Source organism: Phoenix dactylifera, chromosome 9, assembly GCF_009389715.1.
Source record: "Phoenix dactylifera cultivar Barhee BC4 chromosome 9, palm_55x_up_171113_PBpolish2nd_filt_p, whole genome shotgun sequence".
Lineage (NCBI taxonomy): Eukaryota > Viridiplantae > Streptophyta > Magnoliopsida > Arecales > Arecaceae > Phoenix > Phoenix dactylifera.
The window spans coordinates 16,896,477-16,917,272 of record NC_052400.1 but is presented as its reverse complement, the minus strand read 5'-3'; the positions used below and the strand labels follow the sequence as shown (position 1 = coordinate 16,917,272).

Genomic DNA, 20,796 nt, shown 5'->3' with positions numbered 1-20,796 from the left:
TTGGGTAACTATTTTTAAAGTGATATAGAATTTTAATATATATTAAGTGAATAATTTGAGAAAATATTTTTGGTACGATAAAATAATAATAAAAAATATTGCATGGTATTTTATAGTATAGTATGATACAATTTAATATTACACATTATTACATAATATAATATTATTGTAGTATAATATAATGTGATATAATATTTTAAATACAATATAATTTTATTATAATAGTGTAATATAATATTGTATATTATTGATGTATAATTTGTTATAGTATGGAATAGTATGGTATAATATAATATAATAATATTATATAGTATATTATTATTATAATATAATGTAATATAGTAATATTATATAGTATAATGTAATATAATATTATACTTATAGTATAACAATATGATATGATATAATATAGTAATTTATTAGTATATTATTATAATAATAATAGTGTAATATAATAATATAATTATGTTGTATAATATGTCATTATATATTTACAGTAGAATAATATGATATGGTATGATATGATGATAATTATGAGATTGTTTGTAGGCATTTTGGTCTATCACAAAAATTTTATTAAAGCTAAAACAGTTTCTCGATACCTACTAGAAAGGGAAGAAGCTTTAAAATAGAGCTTCTTTTTTGTAAGGTTAAAAGCGCTGCTAGATTTTTTTTTACCGAATATCAAAAATGCTTTCTATCCCTTCAAAAGTTTTGCCGAAAAAGAGCCTAAGATCTTTTGTTTAGAACCCCAATATTTTACCAATTGTGGAGTGGCTGGAATTGAGTCATGGCATTATGCCTAGCTTTTCATTTGGTGGTGTGTGCACTCATGTAATTTCATGCTCCTCGGTTGTATTACCTCCAGACTGTTTTCCTTATCATCTCCGCAACAATCTACAACCTCGGTCTCCTGATTGTCTTGGTTGCGACCTACAACCTGGATCTAAGCCCTAGGGTGTGGTACAATTGACCACCTCTCTCTAACGCAATTTTTATTTGCAGGTGGATTACGGATGATAGCCATTCATCAAATAATCCTCTCTTTTTTTGACATGCATATGCTGTATTTTAGTCACTATTGATAGCATTGAGCATGCTATGGTGACGAGAGAATGATTTGCTTTCTTATTTTTGTTGTATGGTTGTTAGATGGTAGTCCTAGAGCTTTATTAGAGTGGAATAGAGTGTGGACTTGCCAAATGGGGATGCCCCATTGTCTTCATTATGGCTACAGCGATGCAAAATATGGTCATGGTTTTATCTTCCAAGGACTGTAGGAAGTGAACCAAAGCAAAGAACAAGGTGGTCATATAATAAGTAAACCAAACTACCAAAAAAACCTTAGTTTGAATGATACCATAGTTTGCAGGTAGATTGAATGATAAGAGTCTCACATGAATGATTTGAGCCGTTAGATGCAATTTGCTATCTCTTATTTGCTTATGTACCAAAAATTATATAATTTGTAGAAATTTAGTATTACATTAGATAGTCAAAAAAATAGATTTAATGCATGGATTAGAGATCTTCAAATTCTATAATTTTTGGTATACGAGTGGTTTAAAAGGTAATAAATCATATCCAACTTCATGGATCGTCGATGTAGGACAATCATCATTTGATGGGGCCTTAATTAAATCTGAGTGGAGATTCAATTGAGTGTAGCCAAGTCTACATACATATTTATATATCAATCAAAACAGTGGGAAGCTCGGAAACCACTGTTCTTATTCTCTTCTAAAATATTACAATGGCTTCGTGTTCCCAAGTTCAGGATTCTGTAGCGTATGTTAACTAAATGTTCGAAAATGAGCTTTCATGTGCAAGGCCCATACTATTTGGATCTGGGGGCCCACCAAACCAACCAATGACGGCACACGCTGCTTCCCAAACTAGAGCGAACTCTTTATAGGGATAAGACAGAGAGGGCCGGCGCACATACACCCACGTAGAGTATGGTTTGACACACGTTCTACTTGTTAGTGGATATTACTAAAGAATTTGGCTCATAAATCTCTGACTGTTAAATCGATATCTTTGCTTCACATATGTTTTGTTTCCATCATTTCATTAAATATATGCTAATACCTTTAACTTTGTGTCACTGTTTCAATCCAAGGGTGCAATTATTTGAGGCCCTGGATCAAAGTTCATATCAGCGTCAATCATCTCAAGTGCCCATCTGAGCAGCTGGAGAACATTGAAGAGGAAGGCCTCGTAAGCTGGCATTCGTCATCGCTGCAGGCTCCTGAAACTCCTACGGAGAGCTTGTAGTTCCTTGCAAAGTCATAGAGCCCATCTGCCGCAGAGATCTCGAAAGCCCCTTGCTATGCTTGAAAGCAGCGGTCCTTCAGAATCCACATGCATGCAGAAACCAAACTTCAGTTCACCAGCCCCGCCCTCAGCTGAAGAATGTTCTGAATGCCCTGGCTAAAGCCAGATATGAAGATGGAGCTTCACTGAAAAAGCCGACAATTACACCACCGGCGCCAACTGAATCAATTGGCACTGGCCCTCCCATCTCTCCAAGAGATCATATAGGTATGAACTGAACTTTTCATTTTAACTCGTCCAAACGTCCAGCTCCTTGGTGGGTTGCCACGAGGGGAGACGATGGGTGGGGAGAGAGAGAAAAAACCAACTCTGGTTCAAAGATTACAGCAGCCATTGCTTCTGCTGCAGCACTGGTGGCATCACTGCGCAGCGATGGCTCAAGCTTTTGGGGCCCGTCATGAGCAGATCTTGTCGGTAACCCACCCTGCCGTTAACGTACAGACAAGTGGAGATATCATGACACTTGACTGCTGGAGCTGCAACAGGTATCTCTTCTTTGAATAAGTTCACTCTCAACTCTCAAGGGTTTGATTTAGCAGGATTTAAGCAAACATAAAAACGTAACCCATAAGTCTTGCCCATGCTCTAACTTTCAGGTCCAACTGCAAATTTTGGTCTAGTACTTCCGCCTATCCCGTTCCGCCATCCCAATTTTTTGTCTACAGTCATCCTGCCCATCGTAGAAAGCTCCATATATCAGGTCTAACTTTAAATGCCAAATCATCTAACCTCTTATCTTATACAAATAGAATACGCTTATGGTCCTCCAGAGGATCTAAATAGATAACAATGGTAGGATAAGTAATCATATAGTTTTTCAAAATTTGCAGCTAAAACCTTCTATAAAAAAGAATATGATCTAATCACTTGAAGAAGATGATTGGGGGTTTCCTCAATATATAACACAAACTATGCAGGCCAGATTGATTCCAGCTCAGAGTTCAAACAGCTTAACCCTGATAGGACGAAAAATCAAACCATGCAGTCTAAACATTTAATGTATGATTTGCATAATAACAAATAAATCGGTAGTTTTCTAGACTTATTTTGACTTCAAGTCCAATATAGTGCGCTAATATCAGTTTACCCAGCAGAAAAATATGGCAGAGTCCATGAGCAATTACTAACAAGTATCACAAAAGTGGCCAGTTATGCAAAATGTAGGAACACTAGAATTAAAATCTCCACTACGAGGTTCCTGTAAAATGGTTATGATACCAAATCATGCCATCCGTTGCAAAATAGTAATGGGTAGAGTTCTCTGGCATAATCTGTTTTAATGCAGTCTTACGTGGGGCAGCAACACTGAGGGCAATACAACATTAGGAAATTCAGAGTGCAGCATTAGCAGGAGAAAACAAAGAATCAGAGGGATGCTCATCAGCCTTGACTTTTGTTTCCAGAGGGGTAGATCTTCTTAAACGCACAAGAAAGTGTACAGCTTTCCAAAGGGAGAAGCACATATATAATGGATATTTTCCCAGCACACAACAGCGCCATAATGCCATCTCAAAACTAAATGACAGCTATATTTAGAGGACATAGAACAGACACCATAACCCCTGTAAAACAACACAAGGATTAAATTTACCTAAAATTGTGCATACACAGTCTATCCAGACACTGGAGTAAGCTGTGTGAAAGCTGTGAGAACTAAATATACACAACTCTTCCGATCTCTAGAAAGTTTTAATTAAAAATATTTATTTCAAACTAATGCAAGGCTTAGTAGCAGAGACTGAGTGGACTTTCCCATCAAACAAGACTGAGTGGACTTTCCCATCAAACAAGACTGAGTGGACTCTTTTGGCAGGACACTGCAAACAAGTTTCAGTATACATAAACTCCAGTTGGCAGGTAAACTATGCATAAACCATAAGTTTGATTTTGTATATGATTGATATTGCTTTAGACCTATCCATTAAAAAAAAAATACAAGTGTTTGTTAAGATGAAAAGCACACACATGGCTGGGACCTTCGTGAAGAAGAAAAAAAGTAAGATTGGTAGCATAATTCATACAGAGTTTTAGATAATACGGTACATGAAACTAAGTGATGCAATTTTTTCAGGTATTGTTCTTGATGTCTGCTCTAATATCCCAGCATGGCCCAGCAGAGAAATGAAAGATAGCCACCATCAAAGAGCTTATTTTGGGATCGAAACACCCAAAAGGATAATTAAATTTGAATGCAAAAACAAACGTGACCAACAGATCTGGATTGAAGGCACATGCCAGATGTTGAATTGTCATGCCAACAAGAATGTTGCCATGTCAAGTTAATGAGCAGAACAAATATAATAAAAATGAGTTGGAGGCAAACTAGATTAACATGATGATAGATTAAAATTGCATCAAAATCGAACATCCGCACCGAGCTATATGGATGATGCTTGTTACTTAATGGTGGAATGACTTATCTACAGAGTGAGATCAGGGACTTGGTGCATTTACAAGACTTGACTGGCAAAGGCTGCATTAAGTGATCAGAGGCCAGACATTCCTTGACAATCTCAGCATGACAATTGGTTCACTCTAGTTCCTTGGCAAAATCTATGTTGTCAACAAAGACCTGCAAAAGAAAAACAATTGGAATCCATGTCATTAAATATTGTTTAAGTCATGAATACAGATTCTACTAATACATCCACAGCATATAAACAATATGATGCCAAAATGTTAAACTGGAACAGGAAAATTGTTAAGAGGTAAAAGGTTGGGGAAAAGGAAAAAATAATCAATATAGGAAATGATCTGCCTTCTAGTAGTGGCTTATTGCATTAGAAATGCACTACAACTTCATAATGCCTGCTAAACATTATGTGCTACATACATCTTACACTCTCGATACCAAGATCTGCTGTGCCGGAACCGGAGCCTAGACCGGTTGCCTTCACGCTCCTGTACCGTTCCATACCCGGCCCATACCGACACAGTACAGGAGGTGGGGGAGAGGGAGAATGTGAGAGAGGAAAAGAGAGAGAAGGGGGGAGAGGGAGGAAGGGAGGAGGGTGGCGGAGACCGACGGAGGAGGCGCTCCGCCTCCGGCTCCCTTATTTTGTTCGAAACAGGGATCCCAGAGGAGGCCCCTTTTTAATTTCGCACTTTTTAAGTGAAGTCAGTCTCCTCCGCCTTCTCCGCGTGGCTCGCCGGCCAGCCTCCACCTCCCTCCCTCTCTCTCCCTCCCCGCTCGCTCTCTCTTTTTTCCTCTTTTCTTCTCCTTCTCTCCCTCCATCGACGGTTTTTCATTTCGGTTGCCGGAATCGTCTGGGTCTGTCGTTGGTACGGCTCGGTACGCCCCGAACCGTCCAGTTTGAGACAGTTCCGACGACCATGCTCGATACAAAATAATATAACTACTCTGTAAAGCAACATACTTAGAGACTTGACCTAGAGAAGTAAAAAAAGACTACCATGGAAAAATAAACAACTGAAGAGCCAAATCAACTTGGTTTGGCTGCACTCCAATACACAGCTTGGAATTGATTTTGGTATTTATATTACTCAAGCCAGATACCTATTGGCAAATGCTGCCATAAGAGTTCCAGAGTCATTAAATTAATTATCCACACATGCAAAAACAGAAACACAATGTCAATATTATTGTTATAAGAATTATTATCATGGTTTTGTTCAAGTACATTTACAAATAATGGCCATCATACATGTGTCGCAACCATTAGCAAGATCATAGCAGCAGTTATTCTATCGGAAAAAAATAGCCATCATAACAATTATTACACTGTCATTGTTTCAAAATTTGAATACAAAATTTTGAAATCTAATCTAACATTATTTTAAAACAAAAAATTAGTATTCAGATCAAGGTCCGCCGTACCGGTACCGGTCGGCGTACCGGTGGCGTCCCGGACCGGTACGAAACCGGTCCCGTACCGGTGGCGTACCGGTCCGAACCGGTGGCATACCGGTCCCATACCGGTCCGTACCGGTCCGAACCGGTTCTTCAGCAATAAATTACCGATATCGGATTTCACGCTGATCCGGTACCGGTCCCAGGCCGGACCGGTACGTACCGGCCGGTACGGCCTGGTACGGCAGACCATGATTCAGATTCATTGCACTTGTGCCACTGCTATAGGTTGTTGTATGCAGTTAGAATGGCTATAAATTGTTGTTCTAACATAATAAACAACATCGGTAGATTTTTAAAATTTTTGTCTTCAAAATGGTCCTATTATAATAGTCCAAAACATAGCTCAAAGCAAGGTATGCCATCTCTATACCAGGCCCTATATCGATGCCATCTTGTTACTGTGTCAGTACATCAGATATGGAGGCCGGTTCGGCATACTAAGTATCGATACACTCCCGTACTGCATGTCGGTACCAAACCGGTACAGCATGGTATCCCTTACTGTCCTATTTGGTACCTCTATACCACCTAGTTTGGTACCCTTGTACCGTCCGATTCGGTATGATATGGTATACTTTTGTTTGGAACCTATGACAAGGCCACTACACACACACAAAAAAAAAGAAACTCTAGATCTTCCTTACAAGTAAACCTTAATCAGACAACTGAACAGCCAACTCATCTATAAAATCTGTTTCCATCATTAGAGGAGGGGCGAAGTCGGCAAAGATCCAGCCCAAGCTGCCTCACAGAAATCGTGACTAATAAGCGAAAATATTGGACCAAGAAGTTAGTAATTATGTGCTTATGCCACCATATCCAATAACATCCATGCCAGTGTAAATGAAATGGCATGGAGAAATCTTTTTAAACTACATGATATAAAACAAAAGTGTAGGGGAAAACTATTTTAACACATAAGTAGAAGTATAGAACTTTTCTGGAGAAGTGCAGGAAGAAAAATTACTTTAAAGCCAGATGAATCAACAACAAAGTAAAAAAAATGTTGGTACCATACCGTTTTCCAGCCATCAGGATCCAAGCAGGCAGTGATTTTCGTGTTAATGCCGGGTAAAGGACCTGGTTCCCGAGTAATTTTTCCCCCATACAGTTTTATTGCTTCTGCAGTTTTATAAACATCATCCGTGCCTATTGCAATCTGACAGGGTATGAAGTGTTAATTGCCATAGAATGTAATCAGAGAAAAATGCACAGTAAAAATTAACATATGACGGATACTGTAACCATACAGAAAAAAATTTGTGATAGGAGTCACAAAAATGGCATCACCGAGTTATCAACTGTAAATGCACGTCACATGTGAAAAATAAACATTACCTGTGCATAGGCATTTCCTTTGTTATATTTTTTAACCCCATAGTTGTAGGTCAACTCCAGCACTGCATTTTTATCCTCAGGACCATATCCCATCATTGCTATGGTACACTGAAAATAGATACAAGCAAATATAAATCAAAAAGGTTGAAATGAACCATGGCTACTAGGTAAGAGAAATAATTATGCGCTAATAAACAAATATATTGAGGAACACAGAGATAAAAAAAATTAAGAAACATAAAAGAGAAGATAAAAGGATGATATTGACACAAAATAGATGGTCAGAGTTGGTACATCACATAAAACAACCTACATAGCAGTTTAGGCTCAAAATGAAGTTATCAGGATATCAACAAATTCAAAAATGTGGGTTAACAGTGGATATGGTTTCAGTCAATGATGGTTAGATCTATGAAAGAAGAGTATGTTATTGATGTCGGTGAATAAGGCTCCTAGAAATTTGGACAATATATAGAAAGCTGAAGATTAAGGCATTAATATCAGTTGTAATAAAGAATACAAAAATGAAATGGTATAATGTGTATAAAGAACCCAGATTTGGCCTTGGAAGATGAAGCATGCATGCATGCTCACACATGCATCCATCTACCACCATGCACCAAAGGGAAAGAAAAGGCATACACAACTTCCATTACAATCAAGATTTTTGATACTAGTGTGACAGTGGGGCATCCTCCCATTCTGAGTCTCGAGATGGGGCACCATCCAAGTGTCAGGACAGGATGAGTCAAGAAATGGACTGGGACATGAGTCACAGAATATCGATTGTCTTGTGTGTTGGTACGTGGGTATCTCATTCCACAGAGAAACTAGGATGAAGCCATCCCACCGTATTTAGAACCTTGACTACAATCAACTAGATTAATCAATCATTTATATGGCTGAAAATTAGTTGTTAGTATGATTGGCTATGCATAATTTGCAGAATTTTATATGGATAATCCATGCAAATTAGATTGATCTATAATTTATATAGCTGACATACATGTATAAGAAGATGATATGATGAATAGTGACTTACCTTGTACTCGGGACTGTCTCGTTTGCATAGAAGCTCCATACCAAATGCCTGTTTAAAAGTGAGAGTTGATTTAGAACTTGACAAACTCAGTCAACAACACTTGATGACAAATGGCAAACATATCTATACAAAATAACCTCAATTCCTCACACAGAACTCACCTTCTCATAGAAGTTAATGGCACGATCAAAATCTCCTACATGAAGCATTACTTGACACAAGGGTTCTGGTGTAGGGCCCCTTTCCAAAAGCTGGAACTTATAGCCATCAGGATCTTCAATAAAGGCAATCACAGTTTTGACCCCATTTACAGGACCAGGTTCCCTGGTCACCTTTCCTCCCTTGGCTTTTATAAGATCCACTGTCTTGGTAACCTGTTATAAAAGATTAAGCAAATACTCACATTATGATGACATATTCTTGTGAATATGACAATATCTACATAAAAAGATCAAATACTTGAAAACCTACGGATATGATATTATTTGATTTCATTTTGAAAGAGTTTTTATTTTCCAAAGAGCATATTGAATGACTTGTTTTAGCCTATCCCTCCAGTAAAAATGAAAATCTTTAACAATATAGTAATTTCCATATTCGAGATTCTTGCCTTTCAATAAAGCACATATAAAAAAGCAGATTAACTGGAATACTTTAATAATTTAATTAGTGTATTTTCATCTTGCATATAGTAATTGCATGGATGAATCTTTAGTTTATAAGTTAAAGCTACTGACATGGTATAACAAACATGTTTTGGTTATTGTTATAAGCACCAGAAGGCATAGCTACGATGTATTTGTACTGTTTAGATGAACAAAAGCTGGACTTTTGATATTCAAAACCTGCTGAATTTTTATTTATGAAATCTATGATAAAACTACATCATTCTTTTCACATGTATATTCTAGTTCTTTTCATAGATTTGCATATCTTTTTCCCCCAAGTTTTCAGTGCAGTACAACATGATATCTGATGAGATTTAGACACTGAAGAAAACAAGCATGACACAATATAGTACATTAATGTTTAAGTAAACATGGATTTCAACTGGTATAGACTAACAGAAAATCTAAATCAAGGGAAATATGAATTTTATGGTGGGAATCTGTTCATCAAAGTTCGACCTTTGATTTGCCATTGCATTTGATCTCATATCCAATGGCATTGAAACAACTCCTTTTTTTTGGCAATTGGGAAGGAGGATTGACGTCCTTGCACCTCAGGGAATATTATTCAAAGGAAGACAAATTTACAACAAGAAAGTAAAGTACAGAGAAAGAAAGAAAGAAGCCAGAAAAGGTGCAGAAACAAACGTTAACCAAGAGATGGCCATCAGAGAAGAAAGACAGTGACAATTGAGTGAGCATGGGCTTTCTTTGAGCAACAGAGGGTTCCCCAAGACAAGAAATCAGAAAGGGCGTTACGAAGAACTTGTATGATGGTGCCATTCTTCTGCAGAAACACTATAGTTCCTCTTGCAAACATTTCAACAGATTGGAACAATTAGTTGGTCCCAACCACATCTGGTGGGCTCCTTGATTCGCTTGGCTCTCCCCGTCAACGACAAGGATAAAAGGGTGGGAAGGTGGCCCTTGATACCTAAGAATGTCTTGGCAGCGAAACAAACACTCCTGCTAAAAACACAAAGAAGGAAGAGGTGGGAGCTAGTTTCATTTGTTGCTCCACAAAGAGCACAAGTACAAGAAACTATCCAGCCTTTCTTCCTCAACACCTCGGTGGTATGGATGTGGTTCTTGACAGCAAACCACATGAAAATTTTAGTTTGTTCAAGTACAATAGAACTTCAAAGACCTTTTTTAGAAAGGACAGAGGACATCGCAGGAGTTAAATTGATAAAAGGACTTGATGGATAAGGTTTGGTCCACTGTTAACTTCCAGTCATTGGAAAAACTCCATGCTCCTACTTAAGTATCCCGACAAAATTAACTTAGAAGACTTTTTAAAGCAACAAAGAACAAAATATAACTTAAAACTTTATTTGGCATCAGTTGTCTGACATCTACTAAACCCTTATGAGTTTGAAGTTATATGATCCATAGGACGGCTCCCTGATATATAACAGAATTTTCTCATTAAAATGCTTGATTTTTAAATCAATTTGTCTATAGTCTTCTAATTTCAGTTCTAGGGAACTCATTAGATGGGCATCCATATATGTCGAAGGATTCACATTTTCTAGACCTCGAAGAGGGGGATTCAAGGATTTGGCTACATTTATACACATCCATAAGCAGAAGTGCTTACATTTTTTGCAAAATTGCAAGTGCAATAATAAATAATATGCAACTACATAGTTCATGCCATGGTAAATATGTACATAAAACATGACAAACTGATTGAAATATTTCTAGATCGTATCTCTATCTAGTCTGACCCTCAAACCCTTTTACAAGTCTGAAGGTGTTATTTCGGCCAAATGAACCTAGCATAACATCATGATGCGACTCATGGATGAGGCTTTAGCATAGCAACACTTCAAGAGTACTGAAAAGTAGCCCACGAAACAAAAGTGACTCTGGATAATACATATAGCCATGGGATATTTGCCTGTTGGATAGAATAGTGATCCCTATGGGAGCTAAACATGAGGTTAAATCAAGGTTCCAAGCAAGCAGACTTGTCAACTCAAGCTTCATATCAAGGTTTACAATAGCGGTCAGTACCGTACCATACCAATCGTACTGTACTAGCACCGAACCAATATGCAATCTCGTACCGTACCAACATTCGGTATAACTTGTTGTCTCGTATCATACCGTGTACCGACACTGTAATAGGATGGTACCGGTATGAGGCTTAGTACTGAGACAGCGAACCTTGCCTCATATGTCTTTATTTAATATCCAGCCTTATGCCCAAAAACAAATATGTACTCCTAAAAGAATACAAACAACTTGGCATGGTGCTTCAAGCTGTATCTGGAATTAAGATAAAGCAAAACGTTGTAGTTAAAATTCAATGTGAACTATTTTCCAATCAACATATGCTTTTCAATCCGCTATGAGCATATGTTTTACTTTTCTAATGATTAAAGCCTTTCATCCCAATGTGAAAGGCTTCTTTCTTGCATTTTGTTGTCCTTTCTTTTCTGATGTTCTGGTTTTTGCAATTGAAGTTTTTTGGTTGCAAAGTCATTTATGCTCTAGGATCATATATTAGAAAACAATATAACAGACTAATCATTTTTCCTTTCTTTTTCTGTTATAATTTTCAGATTGTAAGGGTATCTAGGAGGCACTCATATTGATTCTCAAATGGCTAGAATAAAGCTGAAACAACGGGTCACATGATAGGGTTTGTTTCCCTGAGTTTTGCAAGTCAATAGGAAAAGGTTGATGCATATAGGTAACTATTGATATTTTGGCATAAATAGAAAACAGCCCTGTGTAAAGATCAAACTAATCATCTTCAGTGTTTCAGCATCATATTCTACATAACTAAACATCTGTGAGTTTATACATATATGTTGACAAATAAGGAAGCTCTTTTAGCAACATGGTTTTCTCAGGTGTATGTGAAGCTTCAAGGAATGGGCAAAGATTAAAATTAGGGATTTTAAATACTGCCAAAGCTGCAATATGTTCCCTTGTCAGCAACCATGTATGATAGCATCTAGTTCAATCTCCAATAGGCAATAGCCAAACTGAACTCAAGTAATGGTATCAGACAAATAAGTCCAAGCTGAGAAAAGTAAGGAAATGATAGATGATGGCTTGAAAATGTGCACATATGTCTTCACCTTCATGAGCTTAAAAGGAAACTAACATGGGACTTTCTCTTGCTTTTGTGCCAAAACATACATTAACCAAGGTTCTCTAGTTGATGAAATTTCTAAAATCTCCAGAATTATTTAGCCTTCATTGACACTCCTATAGGTTTGGCTGCAATATATAATGATTTCTTATTAATATTTCTATTTTGTGAATTATTATAGTTGTGAGCTGCTGCAAAATATTGCATTTTTATGTACATGCATTGTTTTAGATGTGTTGTAGTCCTATCATACATACGAGGGCCACAGCTTGCATTTTACAGGTCATCGAACACTAGTTCCAGAAGTTTGTGGTGTCAATACTTGGAAACATTGTTATATGGATCACTATGAAAAGTTTAAATTCATAAAGTGAACAGATGATGTACCCTGCAGGATTGCATGGACATGGGCAAGATAGTGAAAGATTCAGACACGTATCCAAGCATCTGATTAGGCAAGAAGGAAAGAAAAGATACCAGGAGAGATAGCAGGCAAAATGATTGTTTAAATTATCTTAAATTTGAAAATATTGCATACTTAGAGTTAGGTTTGGGCCATTCAAAGTTGTTGACTAGACCCAGGTCATTACTGTCTATTGAGCTGGGCCCAGGTCAATTTTCATTTTATTATAGCTTAAGGATTTCTATAGGGATTTATGTATGACTTGATGACTAAGTAAAAGGTTACCCTATATTAGGTGTTTTTACGCAAAAGAGTATGGGCAACATTTTGATGCCCTCTTTGATTTACTTCACTTCCCTTCTTTCTTTTTGGGAGGACACAGGAGATGCCTTGCAATGGCAGTGGACTGCAGAGACTATAATCAGAGATAGCAGCAGCGGTCGATTGTCATGTCACGATAATAGCAGACTTCATGGCATGTTGATGTTCCCATGGCAAGTACTTCACCTTCTCACTCCCTCATGGCATCATGTTGCAGCGGGCTACAGGCCATGGTGGTGTTTCTGTGATAGTATCTCAGCTTCTCACTCCCTCCTTGCTATCTATCCCTCCTTCGTTTCTCTCTCACCTCTTCACCTTTTTAATGCCAATCCACTATCCTTCTTTCGCCCTACTCTCTCTCCCCTATTGACACATGTTGACATGTCATTGTGGATCTAAACTAACAAGTCTTAGTTAAAATTGCCTTCAAATCACATCAAAATGAGCACATAGGTACTTTGTTAGACGCAGCCATCAAACTATTATTATAGCATTGCCAATCAACAACCGCCGATGTCTCTAATCCACATAATAAGAGTGTGAACCAGAATCTCCTGGTCAGCTCAAAATCAATTTCAAATCTACCAATAATCATCAGAGTTGATTAAGCTACATAATTTCAGAGTTGTTCTTGCCTGTCTTTTTTATTATTGGTCAGCTCCAACAAAAGGCATTCAACATCTAAGACTGGTATCTACCGATCCTTCTGGTCCTGCTTCATCATCTCCTTGGGCATTCAAAGTTCATAATCCTATTCTCCACTATCATGAACTGGGTTTACCTCCCAAGCCAACCCAATTATTTATTATGTTGAGTCCAATCAGGACCAAGGTCTCCTCTATCTCACCCCCCCCCCCTTCTTGGTGTGCAAGTTTTCTGTTTCCTTCATATTTTTCTTCATGTTCCCTAAATTTATTTCCCCTCAACTCCTTTGACTTCTGAACTTTTAAGTGTTCAAGACTTGCTTCTTGGACATATCCCCCAAATGTGTCTCCTCAATCACTATCCTCCATTTCTTCATTGTCTTCCAACATTTTCCTTTTGGAGTCTTAGAGTTCTCTTGTTTTGTCTCTCAACAACTAGTCTATCAAGCAGCACATAATACATACTTCTTTTCAGGCAAGTTGTAGTACACACACACTTTCAAGTTTCAGGAATCTTATCAGATAGTTATCAATGATTTAACATCTCTAGGCTTAAGGGATGCATCAGACATTTCATTATATCATAAGTGTGTTATAATGTTCAAAACACACGATATTTGTACAAGTATTGTACTCATACTCTAGGACAAGACCATGGCCATTCAAGTTTCAAGTATCTACCAGATAGTTATCAGTGATTAACATTTCTAGTTGTATGTATAGGATCATTGTATACATTAGATTTCTTTCGAGCCATTCAAGTCAATTCCATAAATTTCCATAGTCATACAATTAGTTAGTAAGGCAAGAAAAGTCGGTCACACATGCTATAATTTTAATTTGCAACAAAGAGTTATTATATAGTTATTTGGATGCACTTCATTCTCTAGTTGATATAGTGTATAAAAAAATTGATATATACCGAGTTCTTTGCAAACAAGATTTTTTTCTGAAAAAAAAAGCCCACTTTTAATAAGCACAGGGACATATAATATCAAGGCATCAGTAGTAACATAATCAGTAAGGCACCAATAGATTACCCGTAAGCACAAAAACTAATATAAAACAAAAATCTGATAGTACATAATGATTTTTTATGTGAATCTCCATTCAACCATTTAAAGAGAAATGAATATAACAGAAGTACAAGGTTATATGCAAACACAATGCATGCATAAAACCCAGACACATGATTAAAGTATACTAATTTATGGGAGCAGAACCTTACATCCTCAACTGCAATACCAAAGTGACCAAAACCAGTTCCAATATCATACTTGTCAACCCCATAGTCTGCCAATATTCATAACAAACAAAATTTCATCAGAAACCGCAACAATGTATAAGAATATTGTATCTCAACATCTTTCAAAAAGTATTGCACTAAACCGAGTGAAATGGAAGAAAAGGATTCATGTAGCGGACCTCAACTAGATTGGGATTAAGGCTTAGTTGAGTTGAATTCAGTTGAGTTTAAACCACATGGATATAAAAACATGCAGAATCAAAAAAAATAGAAAGCCAACAATTAATGAACTATTAAGAGTACAAAGCAAAGATAACTATGACATAACAAGAAATATCTAAAGGGATAATTAACACTTTAAAGTGTCATGACATCAAGAAGATATAATGTAGGTATCTTACTATAAGTGAGTTCAACAACAAAATGTGAGTCTTCAGGCCCATATCCAAGGAAAGCATTTGTGTATCTTTCCTCAGGAATGTCACGCTTTCGCAGCAACTTCATTCCTAAGCATTCTGTGTAGAACCTACACCAATTGGACAAAGAAAAATTTAGAGGAAGCCATGTGCCTATAAATTAAAGACAAGATCTTCATGGTAGAGGAGAGATAGAATCCAGGAAAAAAGATACTTTATTGTCTTGTCCAAGTCCCCAACATGATAAACAACATGTAGAAGCCTCCGCTTGTCCTTTTTCACCCACTCTAAGGCCTCTTCTTGACTAATGGTGGTGCTTGCTTGTGTCGTGGTATTTCCAGCAGCACTGGCCTCTATACCATTCGCTTTTCTTATCAACCTAAAAGGTTTTATTCCAAACAACTGCTCATGATGCATAGCTGTATGATCACACCCAAAAAGTCAACAGCTCAGAGACCAGAAAAGAAGAATATCTAAAAAGACCCAGATTCCCTTCTTCTTTAACTTGCCATTAATCAAAACCAATGAAATAAATACATAAATAAATAAACATATACAGATATACATAGCACATGACTTCCAGTATGTAACAAAAACTAATACTGGGTGCAGGTATTAGCAATAAGTTACAATATCAGTCCTAGTGTTTCAGATGAATTTTGAGATTGACTCCGACTTCCTATAAAAAGATTTTGTCGACTGGATTGTATCTACGAACTTCCATTCAGTTCAGTAAGCAGGTCCAACAAAGTCGCTTTGAATCACAGAAGCTGCACTACTTTTTGAATAACCATAGGGCTCGCTCCAAAGAAATTGCCCATCAAAAAAAAAAAAATCAAAAAGAAACCACAGGTCGAGCTATCTCCAATCTTCACTGATGATTTCTTGCATAACCCGTATATATTAATACCAAAAGACGTAACTTTGAGAAGAAAAAGGGCGAGATAGATGATCAAATCAGAAGTTCCTGTTTAATAATCAGTTACGGAGAGCATATCTGCATCTTAGAAAAACGCTCAAAACACTGGAAAAAAAAAAACCTTACGATAATGTGAACTCAGTCTCATCAAATCCCGACCAAGTCAAAAGAACCAAAACATAGCTCATGTATCGACCGAGAATTGTAAAGGACAAAAAGTCGAAATCCTTCAAGAATCCGTGAGGAAGGTTAGAGATGATGAGAAAGAGAATAAGGTGTCCAGTTCGACAAAAGAATCCCGGCGGGACGGAGAGCTCACCGCTGCCAAGATGGAAGAGAGCGAGGGGGCGGCAAGGGGCGAAGGGGATATCGAGGCACGCGAGCTGGACGGCGGAGGAGAAGGGCGAACGGGGGCGGAGGGCGGCGAGTTGGAGGGAGGAGGAGGCGGCGGCCATCGGGAGGATCCTCATCATCGGCCGGGAGACCGGCTCTTTGGTTTCGCTGGGTCGGGCTTCGAGTTTCTCGTCGGTGCTGGAATCCCTCGCTTTCTCTATCCGAGCTATCTGAGGTGTCACGTGAGCAGCGCGGTAGAGATCGATAAGAGATTCTCCAAACCAAAACCACGAAAACGAAAGCCCCCTCGACCGAGATAAAAATTTAGTTGCCTCAGATCCACTGCTGATCTGGTGGACCATCCCAACCATAAGCCGACATGGAGAACGTAGTGCCCGGCCTCCCTCTTTGCTGTTTTTTTTTTTTTTTACTCTCTTTTTTTTTTGGCATGTCCAAATTTACTTGCATTCATCCACAGTAAATCCGATCCAACCAATAATTTCTCTTTGGCCCCCTTTCAATAGCACCATTTCCAGTCCAAGTTACCGTTGTATCATCCAATCAACACAGTATCACATGGCAGTGTTTAGCTTTTATCTTGGCCTGATCTGAATTTCTGAAAACTAGAGAGTTCCAATTGCATCTGATCTTATCCCTTTTCAAATCCTATAGAAAGGTATCTATATTCAAGCCTTTAGCTCGTATCACGTACTTTCTCGAATATTCAATTATGGAGATGAATGGCTGTCAAATAAGACAATCTTATGTCTCATACATGGGATACTTGGATGATGCGGAGCAAACTCAACTACTTCTATGTTTCCCACACCTCAAGGGAGGCAAAATAGTCAACTTCTTGGCTTGTTGAGGTACATACTAATCTGTATCTTTATCCTTCCATGGACCTTCCTCCTCAACTTTCCTTACCGGTTCTGCCCTATATATTTTCCTTCGATTTTGAGACCCAAGCCTCCTACGATATTGAGAGAAAAAAAAAGGAGGAAGCTACTGGACTGAAAAGAAGAGAAGAATAAGAGGACTTGAAATAAGCCTATTATGTCCCAAGGTCATCATATCGATGTAGATGACATTGAAGCATACTTATTGCTCATTTTCTGTTCTTTAAACTCTATCCATGATCCTGCCCAAACAATAAAATTATGTTTCCAAGCAGTTCAATATTTATACTTTATGGGGGCGTTTGGTGATCTAAATAATATCACAGAGGTGATGTTTATCATGAGATAATTTGATCCCAGTGATCTGAGATAGTATGTAATATTCTAGCGATTAAAAATCCTTGAATATCCATAAGTAATCTATTTGATATTTCATAGAAATTCAAGATTGCTAACTATATAATACCAAAACTATCTCAAATATATTTCATAAAATATATTTATTAATCATATATACTATAATAAATTATGGAAATATATTTATTAATATATTAATTATTAATATATTTCATAAAAATATATTTATTAAAACTAGAAATTATAAATTCTATAAAAACATATAATTGTTATTATAGATTAATATTTCATTTATACTTATATATATATATTTTTAATACTAATATTTATTTTGATCAAAAAAATAAGGCAAATAGAAGTAATATATTAAATAATTTAATAACATAAATATAAAGAATAATAATATATTTCTATTTTATAATTTTATTTATAATTGAATAATAATAAAATTAACAATATAATATAATGTAATATATATTATAAATATAAATATGTAACATCAATATAATATAATATTGATATAATATATTAGGTATATTAGTATATCAATTTGTTCCACCGGACTAAGGGATATTTTTAGTCTCCAAATTTCGGTCCAAGATCACTATCCTAAAGTGATTTTAGATACCCTAGTGAGTGCAAAGAAATGCTGATGTATGAAAAATTCAAACCTGCAGTGTAGCATGGAGAGCTTGGTGTCACTTGAGATTTAAGGCCCTGTTTGGGGGAGCTGCTGGCAGTAGAGCTGTTGGAAGTAGAGCTGTCTGAAGTAGAGCTGTTATAAAAAGCTGTTTGCTGTTTGGTAACTACATTCGTAAAGTGCTGTGGTACTTTGTTTTGTGTTTGGTAAACAAACTGAGAAAGTACTTTTGTATGACAAAATTACCATAAAAGACATTGCATAGTATTATACAACAGAACATAATAAAACATAACATAAATTAATACATAAATATACGATATAGTATAATATTATTGTAATATAAAATAATATTATGTTAATATAGCATAATAGTAATATAATTATTAGAGTAAATTAATATTTGGAAATATAACATAATATTAAATTATTTAACATAACATATTAATGTATTATGATATAATGTAATATATATTATATTTATAGTATAATACAATAATAAAAGTATAAAATATTATAATTATTAGTATAAATTAATTTCTCATAATATAACATAATATTAAATTCTTTAAAATAACATATTAATGTATTATAATGTAATGTAATATAATATAATATTTATAGTATAATACAATAATAAAGGTATAAAATATTATAATTATTATTATAAATTAATTTTCCATAATATAACATAATATTAAATTATTTCAAATAACATATTAATGTATTATAATGTAATGTAATATAATATAATTTTTATAGTATAATATAATAATAAAGGTATAAAATATTATAATTATTAGTATAAATTAATTTTTCATAATATAACATAATATTAAATTATTTAACATAACATATTAATGTATTATGATATAATATAATATGATATTATATTTATAGTATAATACAAAAATAAAGGTATAAAATATTATAATTATTAGTATAAATTAATTTTCCATAATATAACATAATATTAAATTATTTAACATAACATATTAATGTATTATGATATAATATAATATGATATTATATTTATAGTATAATACAAAAATAAAGATATAAAATATTATAATTATTAGTATAAAATAATTTTTCATAATAATTTTTCATAAAATAATTTTCCACGGTCCATGGGCTCTTCTTCGTGGTCCATACTCGAGGAGGACCCCAGCGTGGGCCGCGAGGTTGATGAAAAAAAAAACAATAGATTGATTTTGGAAGGTATGGATAAGGATTAAAATTTTTTTCTTCTAAAATGTGGTTCAAGAAATGCATACAAAAATTGAAAAGAAAAATACCTTTTCTTACGGAAGGGAGTCTGACGGCTAGGGTTCTTGGCTCCAGCAGATTTTTAGGTTTATAAAGGGACAAACTATAAAATTATGTTATTTTAATATGGATATTTTTGTCAAAAATACAGCTTTCCGAAAAAGCTGAAACAACTTCCTCCCAAAAGCTTCAAATTGGAGCTTCCTCCCGAAAGCTGTTTTCAGCTTTCCGCAAAAGCTGAAACAGCTTTTTGAAAAATTTACCAAACACAGTTTTTCATCTAAAAGTACTTTTGGAGGGCCAGAAAGTGCTTTCTGGTCCTCCAAAAGCTCCCCCAAACAGGGATCACGCAAGAGGTGGTTGCCTACGAGTCATTTGCTACTTTATATTGAGTTGCCAGCTGTGTACTACATCGGTCAAGTGCTCCATCTTCCGACTCGCTACAAGCGTCATCTACTCCTCTAAGCCGCCCGTTGGTGCTGAGCCATTCATTCTTGTATGCCATTTGTTATTGTGTGTCACAAAGATTTCGGAGGCATTAAACTCGTTCCCCATGGGAAAAATAAATGGATTGATTATTTGGCATCTTTTTTATTTGTTATTTTCAAAATTATATATAAAGCGATATTTTTTTAAAATAATAAATATTTTAAATATAATTATTATTTTATGAATTGGATTGCCTTTTTTACCGTTCATCATTTAGGAGATATTTTATGGACCAACTCTGTATCTGTTCCTCTACCTTTGTGTAGCATCTTGGTTTTTGACTCAGATAGCAATTTTCACGCGTGACTAATATGAGCTGCCGATGTACAATAAATAAATAAATAAATATTTTAGGTATAATTATTATTTTAAAAAAAATGTTAGTGGTAAATGTGATGGTGGTAGCACTAATAGTGATGGTGGGGCAAAGATAATTATGGCAAGGTTCTAATAATGCAGTAGAAGGTAGATATAACAATGATGATAATAATG

At 35.8% G+C, this 20,796-nt stretch overlaps 1 protein-coding gene and 1 long non-coding RNA gene across 6 annotated transcripts; one reads left to right on the top strand and one right to left on the bottom strand.

Annotated features, from left to right (window-relative positions):
* Positions 1 to 2,047: 2,047 nt before the first annotated feature.
* On the bottom strand, positions 2,048 to 17,037 carry LOC103717934 (probable lactoylglutathione lyase, chloroplastic). 3 transcript variants are annotated; one of them, XR_005513388.1, is made up of 10 exons: positions 16,637 to 17,037; positions 15,613 to 15,817; positions 15,384 to 15,508; positions 14,965 to 15,029; positions 8,753 to 8,965; positions 8,592 to 8,639; positions 7,550 to 7,657; positions 7,230 to 7,370; positions 4,792 to 4,909; positions 2,048 to 3,007 (listed from the first exon to the last, which is right to left on the bottom strand). XR_005513388.1 is itself a non-coding variant. In XM_008806552.4 (9 exons), the coding sequence occupies exons 1-9, from the start codon at positions 17,019 to 17,021 to the stop codon at positions 4,868 to 4,870; spliced, it is 1,332 nt and encodes a 443-aa protein (XP_008804774.2). In that variant the 5' UTR covers positions 17,022 to 17,037; the 3' UTR covers positions 4,319 to 4,867. The 3 variants fall into 3 exon arrangements, 1 of the variants encoding a protein (XP_008804774.2); XR_005513387.1 differs by lacking the exon at positions 2,048 to 3,007 and adding an exon at positions 3,921 to 4,154; XM_008806552.4 differs by lacking the exon at positions 2,048 to 3,007 and having other exon boundaries at positions 4,319 to 4,909.
* LOC113463590 lies at positions 2,695 to 13,118 on the top strand. Of its 3 annotated transcripts, none has more exons than XR_005513389.1 (2): positions 2,695 to 2,822; positions 4,409 to 4,697. It is a non-coding gene; the product is annotated as an uncharacterized LOC113463590 (long non-coding RNA). The 3 variants fall into 3 exon arrangements; XR_005513391.1 differs by lacking the exon at positions 4,409 to 4,697 and adding an exon at positions 12,747 to 13,118 and having other exon boundaries at positions 2,698 to 2,822; XR_005513390.1 differs by lacking the exon at positions 4,409 to 4,697 and adding an exon at positions 12,763 to 13,118 and having other exon boundaries at positions 2,701 to 2,822.
* Positions 17,038 to 20,796: the final 3,759 nt, after the last annotated feature.

What these genes read in the sequence shown, in the direction of transcription:
- LOC103717934 (XM_008806552.4), bottom strand. Translation starts at nt 17,021, where the DNA reads ATGGTTGGGATGGTCCACCAGATCAGCAGTGGATCTGAGGCAACTAAA. An exon ending in GAGACAGTCCCGAGTACAAG is followed by an intron (nt 7,658 to 8,591) that starts GTAAGTCACTAT and finishes ATCTATTTTCAG; the next exon opens with TGTACCATAGCAATGATGGG. An exon ending in ATCCTGATGGCTGGAAAACG is followed by an intron (nt 4,910 to 7,229) that starts GTATGGTACCAA and finishes TTTCTTTTGCAG; the next exon opens with GTCTTTGTTGACAACATAGA.